The 20,738-nt window shown below is 43.8% G+C and overlaps 1 protein-coding gene across 2 annotated transcripts; it reads right to left on the reverse strand.

The window, feature by feature from the left end:
* Positions 1–1,790: 1,790 nt before the first annotated feature.
* On the reverse strand, positions 1,791–17,027 carry NPS (neuropeptide S). Of its 2 annotated transcripts, XM_027655270.1 has the most exons (6): positions 16,747–17,027; positions 10,892–11,026; positions 8,216–8,280; positions 6,763–6,946; positions 5,674–5,755; positions 1,791–3,525 (listed from the first exon to the last, which is right to left on the reverse strand). In XM_027655270.1, the coding sequence occupies exons 4-6, from the start codon at positions 6,843–6,845 to the stop codon at positions 3,316–3,318; spliced, it is 375 nt and encodes a 124-aa protein (XP_027511071.1). In that variant the 5' UTR covers positions 6,846–6,946; positions 8,216–8,280; positions 10,892–11,026; positions 16,747–17,027; the 3' UTR covers positions 1,791–3,315. The 2 variants fall into 2 exon arrangements, with proteins under 2 accessions (XP_027511071.1, XP_027511072.1); XM_027655271.1 differs by lacking the exons at positions 6,763–6,946; positions 8,216–8,280; positions 10,892–11,026; positions 16,747–17,027 and adding an exon at positions 5,882–5,948 and having other exon boundaries at positions 5,674–5,746.
* Between the last annotated feature and the right edge of the window lie 3,711 nt (positions 17,028–20,738).

The following is a 20,738-nucleotide window of genomic DNA, read 5'->3' on the forward strand; positions in this document are numbered from 1 at the left end:
ATTACTTGCTCAAGATGGAACAAACTGCAGCAGCTGCTCTCTGAAGGTGCAGGGGTAGAGGATGCCTCTCTCTCAGCCTTGGTGGGGATTGAGCATCTCCTCCATTTATTCGGCTGGAGCTGGAGTAATGGACAGTGCTGCTGAAAAGAGGCCGTGAACCTGGGAATTGGCTTGGATGTGGGATCCACAGGGCTCCCTGGGAGTTACAAAATGGACATGGGCAGAGGGTGCTTGGTCCCATGCTGAAGGGGAGGCTGGAGGTGACACTGATGGTGAAGCAGAGCTCACACCTCTCTCCCAGCCCCTCCAGCTGTGGAAACCACCCTTCTCTGCCCCAACATCTCCAAAGCCCTTCCCAAATCCATCAGTCATGACACTGCTTGCTCAAGATGGCTTGATGGAGACAGTTTCTTATTTTTCAGTAGCAGAAATTCAGTATAAATTATTTGTCTGATGTCACAGACTGAATTATTATCAAAGGCCAAGACTGGCCAGGCCATTCCCAACTTCCCAATTTTCTCCTCAATCGCTAGACAAAGTATTATTCTTCCCACCCTCTGTTTCTCTTATTTTCTCTCCTTCTTTTAGGTTAACTAAGAAAAATAGTAAAGAAAGTCAACAAAATATCTTTTCACAGTGTAATGAATCCCTGTTCTCCAGAAAGGAATATAATTCCTGGCAGTACATTTATTATGCTGTAGGTTGGCATCCCTATAGCCAGCCCTATGTCCTCTTTTTACTGAAAAAAGAGACATCTTATGCCATATTTCCAGTTTCTGTCAGCATAAAAATTAATGTGCTCAGCAATAGCACCCTTAGATCCTTATTTTCTGACAGAGATCACTGATGTTACTCTCTGTTCTTTCAAAATAAAGCCACCTTTAAAGTTCAGGGAAGAGTTCAGCATTTCATCAGTGGCAGCCCTGAGTTTTCAGTGGGTGGTGATGGCAAGATCAGCCCAGCAGTGACAGAACCACTCCTGCAAGTCAGCTGCATGATCTGCATTTTCCAGGCTTGCTCAGTGTGATTTAGGTGAGTACAAGACTTATGGCTCTTGGTGGCCTCCTCCTATGATCTTTTTGTCTATGCAGATCCCTCAAGGTGGAGTGGCTTGTCAGGGAATGGCTAAATCATAAATAATGAGCTTTTTCCTGCAGCCAAGAAGCTGTTTTTTCTTGCAGCCCATCCTTTCAATAAAAGGGGATGAAGGTCTGTGCAAGCAGGATCCTGGCTCTGCATCCCTTCCCTGCTCCAGGGCAAATGCCAAACACTAAACGAGTTACTTTCATCCTGCACAATAAGTGAAAGGGAAGAGGCTGATTTTCCAAGCTCCATGTAGAGCTCTGTTGACTTCCAGACAACCTTGCTCATCCCAGGTTACCAAGGCAGGAATGTATTTGATTATGTAGAAAAATGTTAACAAAAATGGATGTGAAAGGCAAGAAAAACGTAAATCTGAATTTGTCCCAGTTTTTTTTATTTCCTGAAAATTAAGTTGGGTGGGATGTGAGCTGCAAGGAGCAGGACAGAACCACGCCAGGAAGCTGCACTGTGGCAAAACATCTCCATCCTCACAGCTGTGCACAGATGCAGAACAGAATCATGGAATCATGGAATCACAGGATCCCAGAATGTTTTGAGTTGGAATAGATCTTAAAGATCACCCCGTTCCACCCCCTGCCATGGGCAGGGACACCTTCCACTAGCCCAGGTTGCTCCAAGCCCCACCCAACATGGCCCTGGACTCTTCCAGGGATGAGGCAGCCACAGCTTCTTGAGCAGTTCTGGAGAGACCTGGATGCTGCTGGAGTTGGACAATTGTATTTGCAAGAGACTGCTGTGGCCAAAATCACAGCAGCCAAGAGTGGAACAGGACAAATGTCCTGCTGCAGTGGAATTCCTTTGTCACTGCTTTTTTCCTGCTCATTTCACAGTACAGAAGACAGAGTTCATGAGAATAACAAATATCTGACATTTTCCTTATAAATTTTTAATGTTTTCTAGGAGACGCTCGACAAAGAGATGCAAGAGCTAAGAAACCTAGAGACCAGCACTACCCCAAAGGAGCCCAAATTTTTAAGCAGCTCTAAAAAATATGAAGCATTAAACCTTTCAATTTGGACAAACACAGACAGGAGTGTGTTTAATCTCCCTGAATCAGCCAGGAATCATCCAGAAACCTGATATCCCACCAAAAGAGCTCCACGATCGGGTCACTTTTCCCCACGGGCTCAGAGGCACAAAACGCAGGATCGGGCACCATGGAGGTGATGATACCAAACCACCATTTTGTAGGGTTAATAATGATCTCCTGGGTTATTATCTTTAACAGGGAAATATTAGAAAACATCCATCTATCTATTGATTTATTAGTAGTATCTTAGCTTTGAATGCAAAAGGAATTGCATGGACACTCTGCCACGTTTCAAGCCAGCATCACAGCACTTGGAGGAAACAGCCACAAGGTAGAACTCACACATGTGTAACTCAGCAGATGACCTTTCTTACATCCCGCATTTACCTATTTTCAGACAAAATTACCTTTTTCTTTTTTTTTTTTTTTAACAGGAAATTTAAAAAAATCCCACATTTGGCACATTTCCTCAGCTGTGTGTTGCCTACTGAAGTCAATTAACTGAGGCACAGGGAGCAGTGCTGATACCCTGCCTTACAGTGATTTCCCAGGACCCTTCTGGAAATGAGCTGACACGTCTCCAGAGATTATTCCCTGTTAAAGTCATTTTAAATAACTATATTAAAAAGCCAGTGGAAGTTACAAGTAGAGCCTGATTCTGCCTTTCATCAGTGGCCCTTCATATCTTTGGAAATCTGAAATAAAATGTACTTTAAATGTGTATTAAAGTTGCCAGAGTAGTTGCCTTCAAGTAAATGTGATTTGGGACAGGAAAGCAGAGGATTGCCTTGTGTTTGTCTGTATGGCAGAGAGGAGGGATTTTGGGAATAATATTCTCCGTCCTCCCCACAGGCTGCGAACACACATCTACTCATAGCATAGGATTATCTTGGTATTAATCAAAAGCAACTTGATTAAATCTGTAGCTCTACAAAGAAGGGGAATTAACCAACTGAAAACATTCATTCCAAGACAAAACTTTATGACACTGTAACTTTGGGAACAAAGCCCGTTCCGAGCAATCCCATCTGCTCTGCTCGGCTCGAGCGCTCGGGAACAAACACCCGGTTACAAGCTGAGGACATGGGCTGGTCTGATCCTAGAAAAGCATCAAAATAACTCTTTAAGCACAAAATTAAACATCAGATGTCAAAATGGGAGCCGTGGTTGCGGGCACTTGTTCATGACTTTGCTCTTCGAAAGGAAGTTTTTTTAATTCCCGATCCCACGCCGTTGCGAAAGGACCTTTTGTCGAGAGGTGTCTCCAGGTGAGGCTTTAAAAGAGCCAGTTCTTCATCCCTGCCCACCTTGGCTAAGCAGCTGTTCAGCAGGAGCAGGCAATAATCAGATTTTCCATACAGCTGGCAATTCAAATAAAAAGGATTGTTGCTCTGGAGATTAAAAACCAAGCAAACAAGGGGGAAAAAAAAAAAAGACAGATAAGACAAGGTAAAATTATGGATCTGTGTATTTGCCAGGGCTTGTTCGCTATGAAAAGCAAAGTAGAAACACAGAAACAATTTATTGTTTAAGACAAGGATGAACTGTTATTTGCTAAGGATTTCTCAAACTGAAAATCAGATTTTTTTCATCGTTTTCCAGAAATCTTCACTGCATTTCTGGTATAAAATACTGATACAATCACATTCACAGTATTATATGAATTGTTTTCTGTGATGGTGACCACTTGTGACATGTGACACAGTTTCCCTGGAATGGCATCCGTGTTTATTGCTGTAAAATGAGATTTTTTCAGTGAACAATGAAATGGAATCTTGTCGTAGCTTGTGTGAAGTTATGTAGCTTAAATGACAGGTAAGAGAAAACAAAAATATCTGTAAAGCAGAAATCTGGGAGAGGAAGGTTTCCAGTAGGTATGAGTGGTTGTGGTAGTAGTAAAGTTTAATAATGAAAATCTAGTAATAGGAATTTTAAAAATTCTGGATAAAAATCCTTGTAGGTTTCTGGACACATTCCTTCTACCTGCACTTTACAGGATAACATAGAAACTTTTCCAGATTTAAACTACCCTTACATTAAATTGCATTTGAATTATCATTGAATTATAAAAGCAAAACATTTCCTGGCATGTCTATAGTGGTTGTGTGCATCTTTCACCATATGCTGATCTCCCAGCTGGTTGATTATATATCTAAAACCAATACTCTTCCATCTCTAAAAGTTCCATGCAAAGCCTCAGAATTAACCCTTACCTTCACTGGAATAAAATTTAGATTTACTAGCTTTAATTCAGTATTCTACTGCTTTTATTTAATATTGTTTAGTACTTTGTATTTTTTGTTTGTTTAATGATTCTTAACAACCAAGAGCAAGTCCCAGCCCCTTCTGTCACAGATGAGGAGTTTCCCCAGACTGAATTTTCTCCCTAACAAGAAGAAACACTTTTTTATAAAAAAACAACCCAGGCACAGAGAAATTCCCCTTTGAATTTTTAGCTGCTACCTCCCTAGACTTCCCTTACTGAGGAAATGACTGTTATCTTGAAATCAAATAAATAAATTCAATGAATTGCAGTAATTAAACTCAATTTTACCTATGATATCAGTGCCATAAAGAGATCCAGGAGGACAAGTGGCTGCTCAGATCAAGCTGTGCCCAAACTATCCATGATCAGAAATGAAAGATGATTCAGCATTTACAAAAGTAAAACAGAGAGATGAGCCAGGCAATGGATACTTTAAGGATAACAGGGATTTCACATCCATAAAATAACCAGTAGCCAGAAATTCTGACAACAGCAGATCACCTTAATGAAAAGATAATGATGCAAAACACACCAGAGGAAACACAGAAATATGAACTGTGGCTCCTAGAGGTGATTTACAGCAATAAAACACAGGGATCTAGGGAAGGCTTTGTCCAAAGGAGGGAAATTGGTCATCATTAGAAATAAAATATCTCATTCCACATTGGGAAAGTCTTGGATAGTGTCTGGGTGGTTTGGCCAGCAATTTGTCATGGAAAGGATATTAATATTTAACTAACCTGCTCACTTCAGCTTTACAGACTGTTCTACTTTCTCTCGTAGTTCAATCAACTTTCTGCTCCTGATTCTATGCAATAATTCTCCATAGCTTCATATAGGAATTACAACTTTACCTACCCACTGACAAATAAATTAACTTTTTTATAAACAAGTCAAATTAATACATGTATCTAATTGTACCTATTTGATATAGATGAGGAATTTAGATGAAATGAAGAGATTTATGTTTTTTTCTCTTCCATACAATATTTCAGCTCCCCACACTCCACATTAAATATGCACTGGATCTCTCACATGATTATTTTAGAGGCTTGCATATTTTATTAATAACTAAAGCAAAAATTGGGTTATACTCCAGGGAAATTAGGTAATGATAATTAACCAATAGCTTTAATACAAGGAACTTCTTTCATTTCATTAAAAAAACACAACAACAAAGAAGCACTCAAATAAACAAAACTAATTTAAATAAAATAGTAATTTAAAATAAATGAAGCATCTCATCTTGGAGTAAGCAGGGAGTGTGACTTACCTTGGAAGGGCCAATGGGGTAACCCGAGCACACGAATGTCATTGAGATCCAAAGAAGGAAAACAAAGTTTAACCTGCATAGACTCCAAAGAAAAGATGAGATTAATTAAAATTTGAACCAAAATCAAGCAAAACTAGGTGAATACAGAGAAAAACACAGAAACCCAGCATATTTTCTCCATAAACCAAGTAACCAGCAGTGTCTTTACCTGCTCATTTTTCACTCAGGAGAGCGTGTTGTATGTACATGCAGTCCTACTACCAAATTCCTCACACATCCCTTCAGTTCTTTCTTAGATGACCATTTTATACCAGAGTTCAGGAGTGAAAATGTCATCAAAGCTGATTTTATTATGACTAATTGGCCCTTGTTTGGCCTTTTCTTCTTGTTAAATGGGCAAATGGCAAGAACACACGTTCAGCTGCCATTACGGAACCACCGAGTGATTTCATTTAAAGTGTCCCATTAAATGTCTCTCAGGAGGGTTTATTGTTACGTCTGGATCATCACAGCAAACCTGGGCAAAGGTCTAAGGATTTCAAAAATACATTCTGAGAGTTTGTTACCACTTCCAATAGATCAGGTTAAGACCTTGGAAAGCCTGGCAGCGAGGGAGAAACACTAAAACTGCACTTTAAGTAGAAAGTTCCTTAAAGAATCTTATTATACTCAGACCAGCCACAATATAGAACAATATATATATATATAATTTTTTCTTTTTCTCCTCCCTTTTTTTTATTTACATGCATGGTTTCTAATGCACCCAAATTTAAAGTGTTTTTCTTTGAACTAAAGTCCTGTGGACACTTATTTCTTCTGTTACATGCAGACATATCTTAGCTGACATTAAGTTTATTCAATCAAATCTTCTGTAGGATTAATAAATGGTGTTAATTTCCAATGCAGCAAATGTTTGCTGTCTGAGAGCATAATTTGTTACTGCGACAAATTTAATTGTGACATTTTAGGGGGTTGTGTGGTTTCTCTGTACAGAGTCCATCTCCTGATGTAGATGCACCTAATTCCAGGAGGCACAGAGCTGGAAGATCTTCAGGTAAGATTGGGAGAAAGGCATGTAAGGGTCTTTACCAGTTTTCATAGAAAAATTCATGGTGTGATCCCAGGTTGTGATTGACAATTTGTTCCCCACTGTCCAGGGTGGTGCTGATCATGTCAGTGGTTGATATAATCCAATGACTCTTCAATGACTTTTAAAAAGGACATGCTTGTAGTTGCTGGTGAAGTACTTCAGGATCCTTCAGGACCAGCAGGGCTATAGAAACAGGGATAAATTAGCCTCATTTAAACCTTGCATTCAGCAATCCCTTAAGAAAACCCATCAGGAGAACATTTCACTATTTGCATATTCAGTCTGTGTCCTCTTATTCAGAGAGAAAATCCTCTGGTTTGAATCGAGCCTCCCGTTCCCACTCTACAGGACCTCCAACTCCAAGGATAAGAGGATTAGTCCGTGTTTCTGCTGCAAAGAAAAGCACTTTGGGTCGGATTCTGCTCCAGCTTAGTTTGGTGTCAGCTTTCACTGCATCTGCATTTAGTTTAACTCCATTTTCATATAAAATTAACCTTCACACAACTCTGCTTGTGAAGATGAGAGACAAGAACAGGCTTGTGATAGAAGTTCAGGATTTCCATGTTCAGCCTTAGACTCTCCAGGTAAACTTTGGTGTGCATTGCTAACTTAGTTTTTTTAAATCATGAGTTGTTTGAGCTCCTGGTGACCCTCCACTGTGCCTGGTCAGCACCTCCTGTGCTCAGCTTTATCACATCCCTCTAAAAAAGAGGATTGGGCCACATTTCTGGCTCACAAGCTTGAGAGGTGCACAGAAACTCTCCATAGGCACCTCCAGCATGAGCTGGAGGTGATGGGAGGACAACCAAGTGAGGCCACCAAGCAGCTCCCAGGGGATTCCAGGGAGACCTCAGAAAGGATGAAGCTTTGTAGAACCTGGAGCAAAGCAGCATGTTATGGAAACTTCAAACATCGTGGGAAGAGAGCTCCTGTGTGACTTTCTGAGGAAGGAAAAAAGATGATGGTTACGCTCCTTAGGGATGTTTCATGTGGTCCAGAGGACTTGGCTCTTATAGGAGACAGCCAAGTAATGTTTGGGTTTTTCCCCCCATGAAATCCAAGAGAAGATTCCACCTTTTCAAAGGCTTTGACCAACCACAAACAGCTTTCGCATGAAAAAAAAACATAAAAAGATGGAAGAGTTTAGTTTGGAAAAGCTCCCAAGACCACCAAGTCCCAAGCACTGCCAAGGCCACCACTAACCCATGTCCCCAAGTGCCACATCTACAGGCTTTTTAAATCCCTCCAGGGATGGGGACTCCACCACTGCCCTGGGCAGCTGTGCCAGGGCTGGACAATAATTTTTGGGAAGAAATTTTCCCTAATATCCAACCTAAATCTCCTTGGTGATGCAGATGGCACTTAGACAAGTAAGAATTATTGAGACATCACCGCCCCAGAATGGGGCTCAAGGGGTTTGCCCACCCCTCAGACACACAGAAGTGGTTTTACCTGAAGATTCAATCCCTCATATTTGCTTCTCCCTTCTTTCAGTTTATTTTTCCTGGCTCTTCAGGCTGCAGTTTAACACACCACAACTGTGATTTGCATGCAGAAAGTGTATATGGAGATTCAGATACATTCTATATATTCCCACTTCAGGTTTGGAGGAAATCAGGTTTAACAGAACAAGTGGCAATTGACATTTCTGGCTTCTCCTCTGTCTGCAGGGCACCCAGGTGGAGGCTTTGCTCCCAGTTAAGGTTCACTGGCAGGTATCACAGGTCATGGGAATCATTAAGAACCATAATAAAAACTCCCAGCATCCATAAAATTTGCATTTTAGGAGAATAAATTAGCAGCAATATCTTCCACTTGCCTGCAAAGCCCATGGCATCACCTCTTCCCTCCTGCTTCTTTGTTAAAGGAACAGTGTATTGAACCTTGTTACTGCTTTCCTCTGGTTTTCCCACAAAAAAATGTATGGAACAATAAAAAAATTGCTGATGAGCCTCTCAAATCTTGCAACTTAATGAGCTTAACAGGTCTATAAGCTTTAGAACATGATATGTCCTTCCCCCATCACAGCAGTCAACCTAAATTAAATTTTTAATGTTAATTAAATGTTTAAATTAACTTTGCTAAGGGAACAAAACAATCAAAATTGATGAACACACCAAAACCTGTGGTCCATTGGTATAACCCCAAACATGAACAGCAGGCTCATGCTCTGGATAAGGGCAAGGTGTGAAATCTTGTTGTTTTCCTCTGGGATGGTCCCAGTGAAACCTCAGCATGGCTTTTCTGGAGAAAGCCTCCAGGACATTTTGCTCTGAGCTCAATTTTTTTGTTGCTTTCAAGAACATTGAGAAACCATTTGTTTTGAGACCATTGCAAGGTGCAAGATGGAAACTAATCATGCTCCCAGCATATAAATCTGTTCCTGGCTCAGTGATAATAGAAGATCTCAGCAAGACATGAAGACAGAAGAAAAACAGGAGTCAGAAGCAGGTTTATTCCTTTGGTCATTATTGCTGTGTTCTGACTGCCAGTGAGGGGACATGACCAAACCTCTGCTTGCACCACTGGGATCTCATCTGCAGAGGCACAAAGGAGCTGAGGAGCTGCTGGAGGTGCACACTTGACTGTTTCTGTGCATTGCCTCTAATTCCCCTTAAACTCAGTTTTGATGTGGTTGCTCCACCCCGGAAGTGTCCAAGGCCAGGCTGGACAGGGCTTGGAGCAACCTGGGATAGTGGAAGATGTCCCTGCCCATGGTAGGGGTGGGATTAGATGATCTTTAAGGTCTCTTCCAACCCAACCATTCCCTGATCCAGACAGAGCCCAGCCCTTGCTGACAGGGGCAAGGGGTTCTAATGTCTAATAGTGCAGCTGTGGTGGACACAGCTCTTGCCTCCCTCCTGCTCTTGGATATTTGACAGGTGGTGCCTGACCATCTCTGACTAGTCCCCAGGCACGTGGCACTCGTGCCTGTGGCCTGGAACTGTCCTCTCTGCCATTTCCTTGGCTCCCATGCCATTTCCTTGGCTCCTGTGCCATCCAGGTGTTCTCACCACGTGCTCTCTGTGGAGGACACAACAGTCTCATCAAAGGTCAGGTGCATATTTTCCCAGTCCACTGAGGCCTGTGTTGGCTGGTGTAGATAACCAGCTTTGTGCTCCTGCTTCAGCTTCAGAAGTTCTCCAGAAGGAGGGACACATTTATCGAATGTCATGTTGGCTGCTAAAGCTGCTGCCCACAGAGCACAGTCCTGTCAGGGACACACTGCTCGAGCTCCTGCAGGCAGGGACAGCTCCTAACTGAGCCGTGGCACTTAGCCCTCGCTTAAAAGATACATGGCTCCTTTTTAAAACCTACTTTTAATGCAATCCCACTCAGACATCACTCCCCTCTAAGCCTGAGCTTGCAGTGGTCAAGGCTCCAGCAATGCACCTTCTGACTCACAGGTTTGATCCAGGAGAGGAAGAAAATCAGAAGGCATTAAAGGCAGGAAAGGCACTGCCAGTGCTGCCTCCCCATCCACAGCAGTGCCTGGGTTTCCTGGATGGATGCTCAGCAGGCACGAGGGGAGCAGCAAGGGCTGTATGAGGAACAGGTCCAAGATTTGTGGACATACCGATCCTGTGAACGTCAGGATCCCTTTTTCCACCTCATTTCAAAGCACTTCAGCATCATGAGGGCTGTGCATGTCACTGTCACAGCAAAGGGGATGGAGCTGCAGCTGGATCCTCCCCATGCCAGGAGGAGAAATAAGCTCTAAAGTCACGTTTCTGATCCCATCTCATCCAGGAATTGTCACTGTGTCATAGTCACCATCCTCAGGATCTGAAAATCTAAATCATCCTCTCTAATTATATATATTCCTTTTCTTGGTTACAACATACACAGAGATGGTGTGGGCAGAGACAGCTTGAGTTTCCTTATCCCTCTCCCAGCATGGGGCAGAGCTGCTGCTGATGTCAAACACTGATGATGGGAAGTGATGCCAAACGTCATCGGCTCTTACATCCCACAGCACGTGGCACCTCACAGACCCTCTGCCAGGCCACAAACATCCACGCCACTCCTGCTGATGCCACCACACTCGTGCCACATCCCACGTGGAATGGCAAGAATAAGGTTTTTGGCAAAAATGTATTTAAACACAGCAGCAATTTATAGACTTACAGATCTCCTGCGTTCTTGGTCAGGTTCCTTCACACGCCTTCAGAGAAACAATCTGCATGAAGTACAACATGAAAAACAGGCTCTCCTTGCTCTCTCTGCACCATCACCAAGTGTTAAAGCCATTTGATACTTTATCTGGAGGGACAAAAAAATAAAAGAGCAGAGCAGACAAAAGTTGCTCAAACCGTTAAGGGGAGGCTCAGCAAGGGAAAAGTGGCAGTAATTAACATTTTTGCTGCGCTGATTTGTACATGCCAATGTAATTTATGCACTCAGAAACGTCTCAAATAGATCCTGCAGGAAGTTGCTGCCTAAGAAAAGATGTCAGTGCTGAGCTAAAAAGACACCTGTCAAAGCCAAACCCCAATTTCTGTTCAGATGCAACAAAGATCTCGATGATCTGAGACAGTCTGAATAGCTGTTGAAGTAGAAGGCAGAAAGAGAAAAGAGCCCAAATAGACAAGAAAAAGCAAAAGTTTTTTGAGGAGAGTGAGGAGAAAAGGATGTAGGAAAGTCTGATGTGACTTTAGAAGGAAAGATCAAACTTTAAAGGGATCAAACTTTAAAGGAGTCAAGGAAAACTAACATAAATATTATAAATAGTAAGGAATAGGGAGGAAGAGCTGGGTGGCTTTGAAGGGCGCAATTTTTTATGTGTGTTATTGCTCTGTATCTCAAGGTTCTCTCATGGATAAGGCTAAGGAAGACAAGGAAAACATACCCAGTATTTTCTATTATGCTAAGATGCCAGCAGAATATTCTGTCTCAAGCAAGTTTGTGTATTTTCACCTACAGAATCTCAGTACAAAACCATTTTTTCCTGCTCTCTAAGTCCTTGGGATGTCACAGCAACAACACTTTGTCAATTATGAATGGAAAGAAGGGGCAAAAGCCAGAGCTGGCAGTACTGCTATCCCAGGAATTATGTGGGGAGGCAAAATGTGGGACACAAACCCGCAGACCCATAACAACTGCAAGGGCAGAAAGGGACACAGAGGATCCTGAAAGCTCATCCGGATACTGAGCACCTACAGGCTGCACATAAAGGGGGGAATTGCTCCCACCTGAGCAGGATTTTATGCAATCCAGAGTGACCTTCAGGATGGAAAACAGGTCAGCTGGATGCAAAACATCTGTCAACAGGCTCATTGCCTCCACAAACAGTCCTGATCAGCTGGGTTGGAAGCGAAGTTACCTCTCATTTGGCAGAGAATTATGAGAAAAATCTCCAAATCACAACTCAGAGGTGACTCAATTTCCTTCTGAACAGGCAAACATTTGTGAGGGAGAAATCTCAGCTGTTCCCCAGATTAGCTGTTGGCATTTCTGGAGAAGGGTAAGATGCCACTTTGAATTTGTGACACGAGACCTAAAGTACCTTTAGGAAATAAGTGGCTGCATCTGGAACAGCTCTCATCATTTGGAGGAGGTGAGAGGACACACCTTCTTTTCCTCCAAAATGCAGAGCGTTTTCCATCTGTCCTTCATGCTCTTTTAGCTCATTGCTGTTTTCTTTCTCTTTGTCTGTGCCACTTAAATAAACAAGGATACTGCAGGCTCTTTGAAGGAGTCGTTCTTTCCCACAAAAGCCTTTTGAAAGGAGGGATCTTCTCCATAATGACCCACCAAGTAGAAAACAAACAGGCACCCAGCCCTAAAGCAAGAGTCATGTCGAGTTTTAAAATTTGCTAGTAGGAAGATAAAATCAAACTCTGAGCCTGCCTTGTTCTGTAGCCTCTGAAAATGCCAGGTCTGGATGATTTCTTGGCGACTATCACTGCTTATAAAGGTCCTCAAGCAGCAGAGGTAATGTGGCTGTCAAACATTTCGGTGCCCAGGCTGACGTGCCTTTTGTCTGAACACCAGCGACCAAGGAGCCTGATTTTCCCTCGTGTTCTCTCCCCCTTAGAAAAGGCTTCATCCAAAAATATCACACACCAAAAGACAGAAGTTGCAGTTTCCTCACTGAAAGTCTCTTGCAGCTGACTGGATTTTTCTTGCTCTGTGCAAGGATTTCTTCGTGCCCAATTATGTTTTGGTGTGTGATGTAACTCCTCAAGAAGTTGTATCTGGAAAGAGACTTTTAACGAGGGCCTGGAGGGACAGGATAAGGGGAAATGGCTTCAAACTTAAAGAGAGTAGGTTTAGATTAGATATTGGGAAGGAATCCTTCCCTGTGAGGGTGGTGAGGCCCTGGCACAGGTTGCCCAGAGAAGCTGTGGCTGCCCCATCCCTGCAAGTGTCCAAGGCCAGGTTGGACGGGGCTTGGAGCAACCTGGGCTAGTGGGAGGTGTCCCTGCCCATGGCAGGGGGTGGAATGACATGGTCTTTAAGGTCCCTTCCACCTCTAACCATTCTGTGATTCTATGATGCTTTGATGTCTACCTCTCTTATTCTTCTATTACTTGCATCAATACCTAAATTGCAAACCTAATCTCTCCTCCTCTCTCCACCACCTGAATTCCCCTTTTAGCATCAGGGTCTTCAGGGTTTTTACCCCTCCCCACAGCTGCCAACTTTGGAGGCAATCAGCTTCTTAATCAAGAGTACAGATTAGTAGGAATAAACACAAAATCCAATATTAGAAAAACTCATATAACCTACTCTCTGAGGAACAGAAAGGCCACAGATGCTGAGGATCAGGATTGTTCCCTGTGACAGGACAGTGGATATTCTCCAGCTACTCACCACAGAGTTTCACTGCTCTGGTCTCCCAGGAAAAGCTCTGAAGGCACAGTACATGAAAAGGAGCAGCTCTCCATTCAGCCTGGCACTGCTCTGACTGCCAAGAGCAAACATATAGTGCTCAAAAACCCTGTGCCTCTTTCTTCCTTCCCAAGCCCCTTCCTGCTGACAGCCCCTGCTTTCATTTGAGCACGGAAGGTTCACGCTTTTAAGCCCAATTCCCAGCTCACAAGTACACTGCAAAAGTGACATGCTGGACTTCAATATTGCACTTCTCAACGAAGTCTGAGCGTGTCCCAGCTGTGAGGGGTGAGGAGAGACAGGGCAGCACTTTCAAAGGGCTGAGGGCATCATTTTAAAACTAAGAAGCAGCAGGAGCTGGAGGACTTGGCTCTGCAGCAGGCAAGGAGCACAGCTGAGTTAACACTCTGTGGAAGCACCATGTGCTCCACTCAGCTGGGCCTCAGCACTGAAGGGGTGTGGTGGGACCCCAGAGTTTATGGGGATAAGGATGTGCCCCAGGGACAAGGTGATGCTTTCCCTGGTGCTTCATAAGCACCAGGTCCACCAGCTCAGGGATCTCTGCCCAGGGCTCCTGCCCTTCCTCGTTGCCTCAAGAGATCAGAGATGCTCCAACTAGCACAACAAATTATGAATGAGCAGCTGAGGAAGAGAAGCTCCCACAGTCCCAGTTACCACAGCCGGAACGACATGACCACATTACACGTAAGAGATCCCTTGAAACTCAAATAACCCCACAGTTCCCTGCCTTGCCAAACTCCATAATATCAGCATTGCCTGAGCCAACAGGACAAGAGCTAAAAATACTCTGATCCAACTCATTGCAGGCCCCCGATGGGAAGGCAAAGTCTCTTAACATGTGCTCTGTGGAAGTGTTGCAGTGTGTGCCCTCGGGGCGAGTCTGCACCACGGGCCTGACACCGATAATAACGTGGCCAAGAGGCTCAGCCCAAAGTTTTCCCATTCCCCTGGAACAATTCACAGCTCAGCCCTGCTGTGGTTTCTTGGTGTATCTCAGAGTCAACCTCTCCTTTTTCAGTGCCAAACTATGTTCTCAAGCCACATCAAGTCGCTTTACAGTCCCTGCAGTTCACAAGCTCTAAACTGGATGTTTCTGTTCCACATGTCAGGGATGGGAGACACAGACTCTGAGAACTTTGCATCTCCCAGGGCTATTTTCTAACTTAGAACCTCCCCCGAAGCCCCACTGACACATTTGGGGTGGTGTAGCCAAACAGGTGCTGGGGAGGGGTTTTGAAGAGGAGCACACTGTGTTCATGCAGTGTCATGTTCTCCACTGTCCTTCTGTGCTTAGTCCTGTTTTCCACATGAATGGACTCAGAACCAAAACAAAATGTATTTACTATGGTTTTCTTCTGCTGCATAAAGTGATGTTTTCATAGAATCCCAGAATGGTTTGGGGTTTTAAGGGGACCTTGAAGATCATCTCCTTCCACCCCCTGCCACGAGCAGGGACACCTTTCACTAGCCCACGTTGCTCCAAGCCCCATCCAACCTGGCCTTGGACACTTGCAGGGATGGGGCAGCCACAGCTTCTCTGGGCAACCTGTGCCTCCCAACCCTCACAGGGAAGAACTTCTTCCCACTATCTAATCTAAACCCACTGGTTTTGAGTTTAAAGCAATTCCCCCCTGTCCTTTCACTACCTGCCCTAGTGAAAATTCCCTCTCCAGCTCTCTCAGAGCCTCTTTAGGTACTGACAGGCCACAATAAGACATCCCAGACAGTTCTTCAGGGGACCTTCTCCTCTCCCCTTCCCAATTTCAGCCATGTGGGGTTTTTGTCTCTTGTCTCACTAATATTTCTCTTTAGAGAGGGGCAGCTCCTGGTTCACCTGCCTGTCTCTGCCCCCTGAGAGCAGTTTTTCTCTGTGTTCACAGAATCCATCACCCACTCCAGCAGGTTGTAGCCCAGGCTACGTGTCTTGAGCAGTTTATTCTGGACAATACCAGCCCCATGAATGACGTTAACTTGGAGATGGAATATCCCAAACTCATCCAAAGCACATTTGCTTTTCCAGCCTCCGGGAAGCTCGGCGAGGCGCGTCTGTGGAGTGCAGGCTCTCCAGCACGGAGGGAAGCTGGCCAGGCAAGGCCTGCACCCTGCTGGGGATGAAGACGTTACAGTTGCCTGGGAAACCACTCCATGGGATCACTGAAATGTATTCTATATGTTTGCCTTCAGATACAAGATTATCACCTTGTCCATGAGCAGTGTCAGGAGAAAATCCTGACACGGGATAAACTCAGGCTGGAACCTGCAGGAATCAAATAACTCTTTTCACAGATAAATCCAATATAAAGTGACTCACGGTCCAACACCAACCAAATGTGCCCTGCAAGAGTAAAGGTGGGTCACAGAGCATTAAAGCACCTCACTCCTCAGCCAAGGACACAAGGTTTAAATCCATTAGCCTATTACTAGCAGGTGGAAGAATTGTCTGAGTAGAGAGAAAAGATCTATAATCAAAGGAGATGGGGTTATTCAAGGACTGAGAGTATTTATTTAGATTCAATGTTTTTAAATTTGGATATTTTTTACCTATTTTAAGGAAGAATACATTCAGTAATTACAGGAGGAGCACTGGTAGCCACCAGGTAGCCACGAGCCAGGCCCAGATGGATGGTGGGGTAAAATCTCTGTTTGCACTTTCTCACAGCAATGAGCAATTCAGGACTCATCCAAGATGTTGGAGCTCTGCCACATTCCTTTCCCAAGGTTTTCTCTGGTACCACAATAGTGACATTGCACACAAAACCCCACAGACTTAAAGGTGAAGGAATTCCAGTAAGGACTGGTAAATGCTGGTTTGGGGGAAATCAGGTTTAATAGCAAGCAGGAAGGGGGAAGAATTTAAGGTTAGATGACATTTTATTACAAAATAACAAACCGACAAGTCAAATGAGGACTGTGTTGTGCCTAAATATCACAGATTCATAGAATGGTTTGAGTAGAAGGGACCTTAAAGATCATCTCATTCCAACCCCTTGCCATGGAAATATGGTGGGGGTATTGGACCAGTTTTAGAGAACAAAGAGCAATAAAGAAGAGCAAAATATTGCTCAAAATTTCCTATTTCTGGCAGCAGTTTAAACAAGGAATCCAGTACAATTTCACTGCTTGCTTACCTTCAACCAAAGAACAACACTGGTCTTTAATTCCTCCTGTGGGTGTAGTCAGCTCTTAAGTTAAAATCCAGGCTTAATATCCTCTCCTCATAATTTAGGTCACGGGCAGAGAAGCAACACAAGGAAATAGAGAGAAATTTCAGGCTTTGCAATAGAGGCTAAAAAACCCCATCCTGTGCTCAAGGCTCCCGGGGCATCAACTGCAGCCGCTGCTCTGCTGGGAAAGAGCCAAGTCTTGAAGCCAAACAAGTCTGAAATCCCTACAGGATTCAAAACCTGGGTTACCAGGCCTTTACTGGGGTCTGTCTTCAGTCTCTGAGGTTGTTTGACTGGTTTTTGAGGTCAGGAAAGAGCCTGTTCTGCTCTTTGACTGGCTCATACGCTGTGGGCAGCCTGGAGAGCGGCAGGAGAAAGCCCAGTGAGGCACTGGGAGAGCCCCATTTCCAGCTCCTCTCCTCTGCCAGGGACAAAAAGAAACAAATAGGGATGTTGAAGGAATCATTGGGATCATTCAGTTCACGTGGATGGAAAAAATGAAGGAGAAAAGTGTTTAATGGAAGAAAAAGGTGAAAGGCTGGGAGAGCTGGGGGTGTTCATCTGGAGAAGAGAAGGCTCCAGGGAGACTTTAGAGCCCCTACCAGTGCCTAAAGGGGCTCCAGGAGAGCTGAAGAGGGAATTTTCACTGGGGCAGCTAGTGAAAGGACAAGAGGGAATGGCTTCCCACTGAAAGAGAATAGATTTAGATGAGATATCAGGAAAAAGTTCTCCCCTGTGAGGGTGGTGAGGCCCTGGCACAGGTTGCCCAGAGAAGCTGTGGCTGCCCCATCTCTGCAAGTGTCCAAGGCCAGGTTGGATGGGGCTTGGAGCAACCTGGGCTAGTGGGAGGTGTCCCTGCCCATGGCAAGGGGTGGAACAAAATGATCTTCAAGGTCCCTTTCAACCCAAACCATTCCAGGATTCCATGATTAAACAGCAGGTCGGGGCAGTACCAGTCTGGAAGCTTCTTGTGTTGTTTTTTTTTTTCCAGTTCTACACTTCAAAAATATGAACAACCCAAACCACCTTCCCCTCTGGTCCCTGTGACACAGTTGCAGGGTGATGTTCAGTGTTTCAGCTGTGGTCCTGTGCATCAGCAGAGTTACACACAGCCTCAGCAGTCAGTGCCATGTGACTCTCTGCAGTTTATGATGCTCATACTCATATAAACATAATTACATTGCACAAGGCTATAAACTCCACATTCTGGGGGTGTGAATAACTTTATTAAACTGTGTATATACACATTCTTACTAATTTATATGGCATCTTTCTTGTTAAATATAACAGTAAAATATAATTGAGTCTTCCATTCCTAATGGTGGGCTGGGTTTGTTTATATTGCCAAAATGTATGTGCCTAAATTTTTGAACATCCAAAAATCCTCTGGAGTCTTAGATGAGCAGAGCAGCCTTACAAGGCAGCCCTGGGGTTTCTGCTGAGTCATCACAAGGCCTGGGCAGGGATTGTTCCATCCAGCTGACCCAAAATGCTGCTAAAAACACAGTCAGGTCCTTCAACACTGCACGAACCAAATTAAACTTCCAGGAATCTGTATCCAACTGATTCCTGACATAAATTTCAAGTGTAACTGCATCTCCTTTTATTTTTTTCCTAGTATTTCAGTTCTGGCTTGATTTGATTGAGATTTTCAGGAGAAAATAATAATAGCTAATGAAGAATAATTAATCACATCCCAGGGGGAAGGTGCCACATATTTTAGTTCACAGCTGGTGATACTGGGGAGAACACAGGACTTTATGGGCCCTGTTACCAACTGGCCTCTTTGTATGGCAAAGGGAAAAAGGGAAACGAAAAAGGAAAGGAGGAAAGAAAACATGGAGGAAAAAGGGAAGGCAAGACAAAGCAAGGCAAGGTTCTATTTTGCACATTTTCTTCTGGTCTAGCATTAGCTTTGAGCAGGTTTATTAGGCCTGGCTCCACTCTGACAGACACCCAGCAGAGGCTGATGGAGCTGCTCCAGCCCTTGCTGCCAACGCGCTCCCAGTGAACCGAAGGGAGACTTCCAGGGGCTGGGATGGCAATTCCAACATCCCTGCTCATATAACTCCTTGGCCTTACAGCAAGGGCTGCCAATAAGGCTGTCAAATTAGAGAGATGGTGTCCTGCAACGTGGATTTCTTCCCTGCAGGAAAAACTATTTCAGACTGGGCAGGGAAGCACCAGAATCACCACGGGCTGGGAGTTGCATCCACTGCCTGCAGGGAGGGAATGGAGCTGCATCCACTGCCTGCAGGGAGGGAATCCACATCCAGCAGCAGTGCCTGGATATCCAACCTGCTCTGGAGACTCACTTTAAAAACAAATACAGCTTCAAAATACTGTAGTGATGCAGCAATGCCAGTGATGCCACCAAACCAGGACCTATATCTGTCTTTTTCCATGTGTTTGGGCACTCTGAGCAAACAACCCAGCACTGCCAAAGCAATGCAAGGGGAACATGCAATAAATCAGGTAATACAGCGAAAATCACTGTGCCAGAACAGCCATAGCAGAGGCCTGAAATTCACTTTTACCTTCTTTTTTTTTTCCTACTGAAAGCAAAAGCTGAAATACCCCGCGAGAGCTCCACACCATCAGCAGAGAGGATCTCACTAGAAAGCTCCATGAGAACAGTTTTTCAATGCAGACAGTAGAAAATTAGTGTTTGGAGTATCAGAGCCCATGTCAAAGAGAAAAAAAGATAATTAAAAAAATAGATCTGAACAGAAATTCTGTAGTTTTGGTAGGAAATACTTTATGATGAAGCCAAGCAAGTAAACAAACAGAATGGAAAGTAATCAAATAAGACTTTCACATATTGTTGGACAAACAATAGGTGTTTTGTTGTTGGGTTTTTTTTTTATAATTACATTTTTGTTCATAGTCTTTCTGCAAATAAACATCCCTACACATGTTTTAGGGAGAGCAATGCACTGGAAAATCACACAGCATTGGAGAAGCAGCCTGTGCACATTTCCAGGGTTAGCAGGTCAAAGACATCAGGATTTTCTAGGGAGAATTCAGGATGCTGGTTAAAACCCCTAAAAAAATCACAGGTTTTCTTCACATCACATCAACTGTTCCTTTTTCCTGTTCTTCTGCACATAAAGCAGAGAATGCCTGGACTGAAACCTCCATGGAAAAAAAAAAAGGTGATGTTGCTGCCTTGGGGGTGCTGCCGGAAAACTCTGTGTGTTCTTTTGTCTGCCTTTGCCTGTGGAAAAATCCATCAGTGCTCTAGGCCTTAGGGCTTTATGCAATTATTTTATTCTGTGTTAAGTGAAAAACAGAAATCAATATTTATTGTGCACATCACAGTCCTGTGTTTAGCCCTAAAAAGGGTTTAAATTTGATAGCCAGAGTCCATATGTCAACAAACATATGGGCTGTGTGTGTCACAGACACTTTATGAAGCACATTCCTTTGTGAAAGAGCTGAGAGCTTCAGGAATTTTTGGAAGTGCCTGAAAACAATATGCAATTGCAAATGAGGTGCCTAAATTATTTGAGATTATAATTTCAAACAGGGTGTCTCTATTACAGAGTCCTTTGTACTTGCTTCTAGGACTGTGTGATTTATCCTGCACTCCATCATTGATTTTTGCAGTGGTACATCCCTCTTACCAGAGCCTACATTTATTTCCATAATTAGGATCATTGCAATGTTTTGAGTTTAATTGTGACCTTTGCATCTCTTTAAACAAAACTTCTTCGAGCCAGTACAACTGTGTTTTACACAGCTCTGTCCTGCAGTGGCAGAGAACTGGAAAAACACTCTCCCAAAGACTTCAGCTCCTCACTTTTAATAGTAAGATGTCCTCAGAAAAGCAATTTCAACTTATTCCTAGACCAAGTCCCATGAAGGACTCCATTTGTCTGCAGCAAGCAGGTATTGACCATTCCCATCCATCCCTGTCCATCCCTAATGCATTTCCTCTGCCCACAGAAATGGGG

Source organism: Corapipo altera, unplaced genomic scaffold (assembly GCF_003945725.1).
Source record: "Corapipo altera isolate COAL_440 unplaced genomic scaffold, ASM394572v1 180, whole genome shotgun sequence".
In the NCBI taxonomy this organism is placed as follows: domain Eukaryota; kingdom Metazoa; phylum Chordata; class Aves; order Passeriformes; family Pipridae; genus Corapipo; species Corapipo altera.

Coding starts and splice junctions, on each gene's coding strand:
- NPS (XM_027655270.1), bottom strand. CDS start 6,845: ATGATCAGCACCACCCTGGACAGTGGGGAACAAATTGTCAATCACAAC. Junction 5,756..6,762: donor GAATTTTTCTATGAAAACTG/GTAAAGACCCTT, acceptor TTTTCTTTGGAG/TCTATGCAGGTTAAACTTTG. Junction 3,526..5,673: donor ACCCCATTGGCCCTTCCAAG/GTAAGTCACACT, acceptor TTTAATCTCCAG/AGCAACAATCCTTTTTATTT.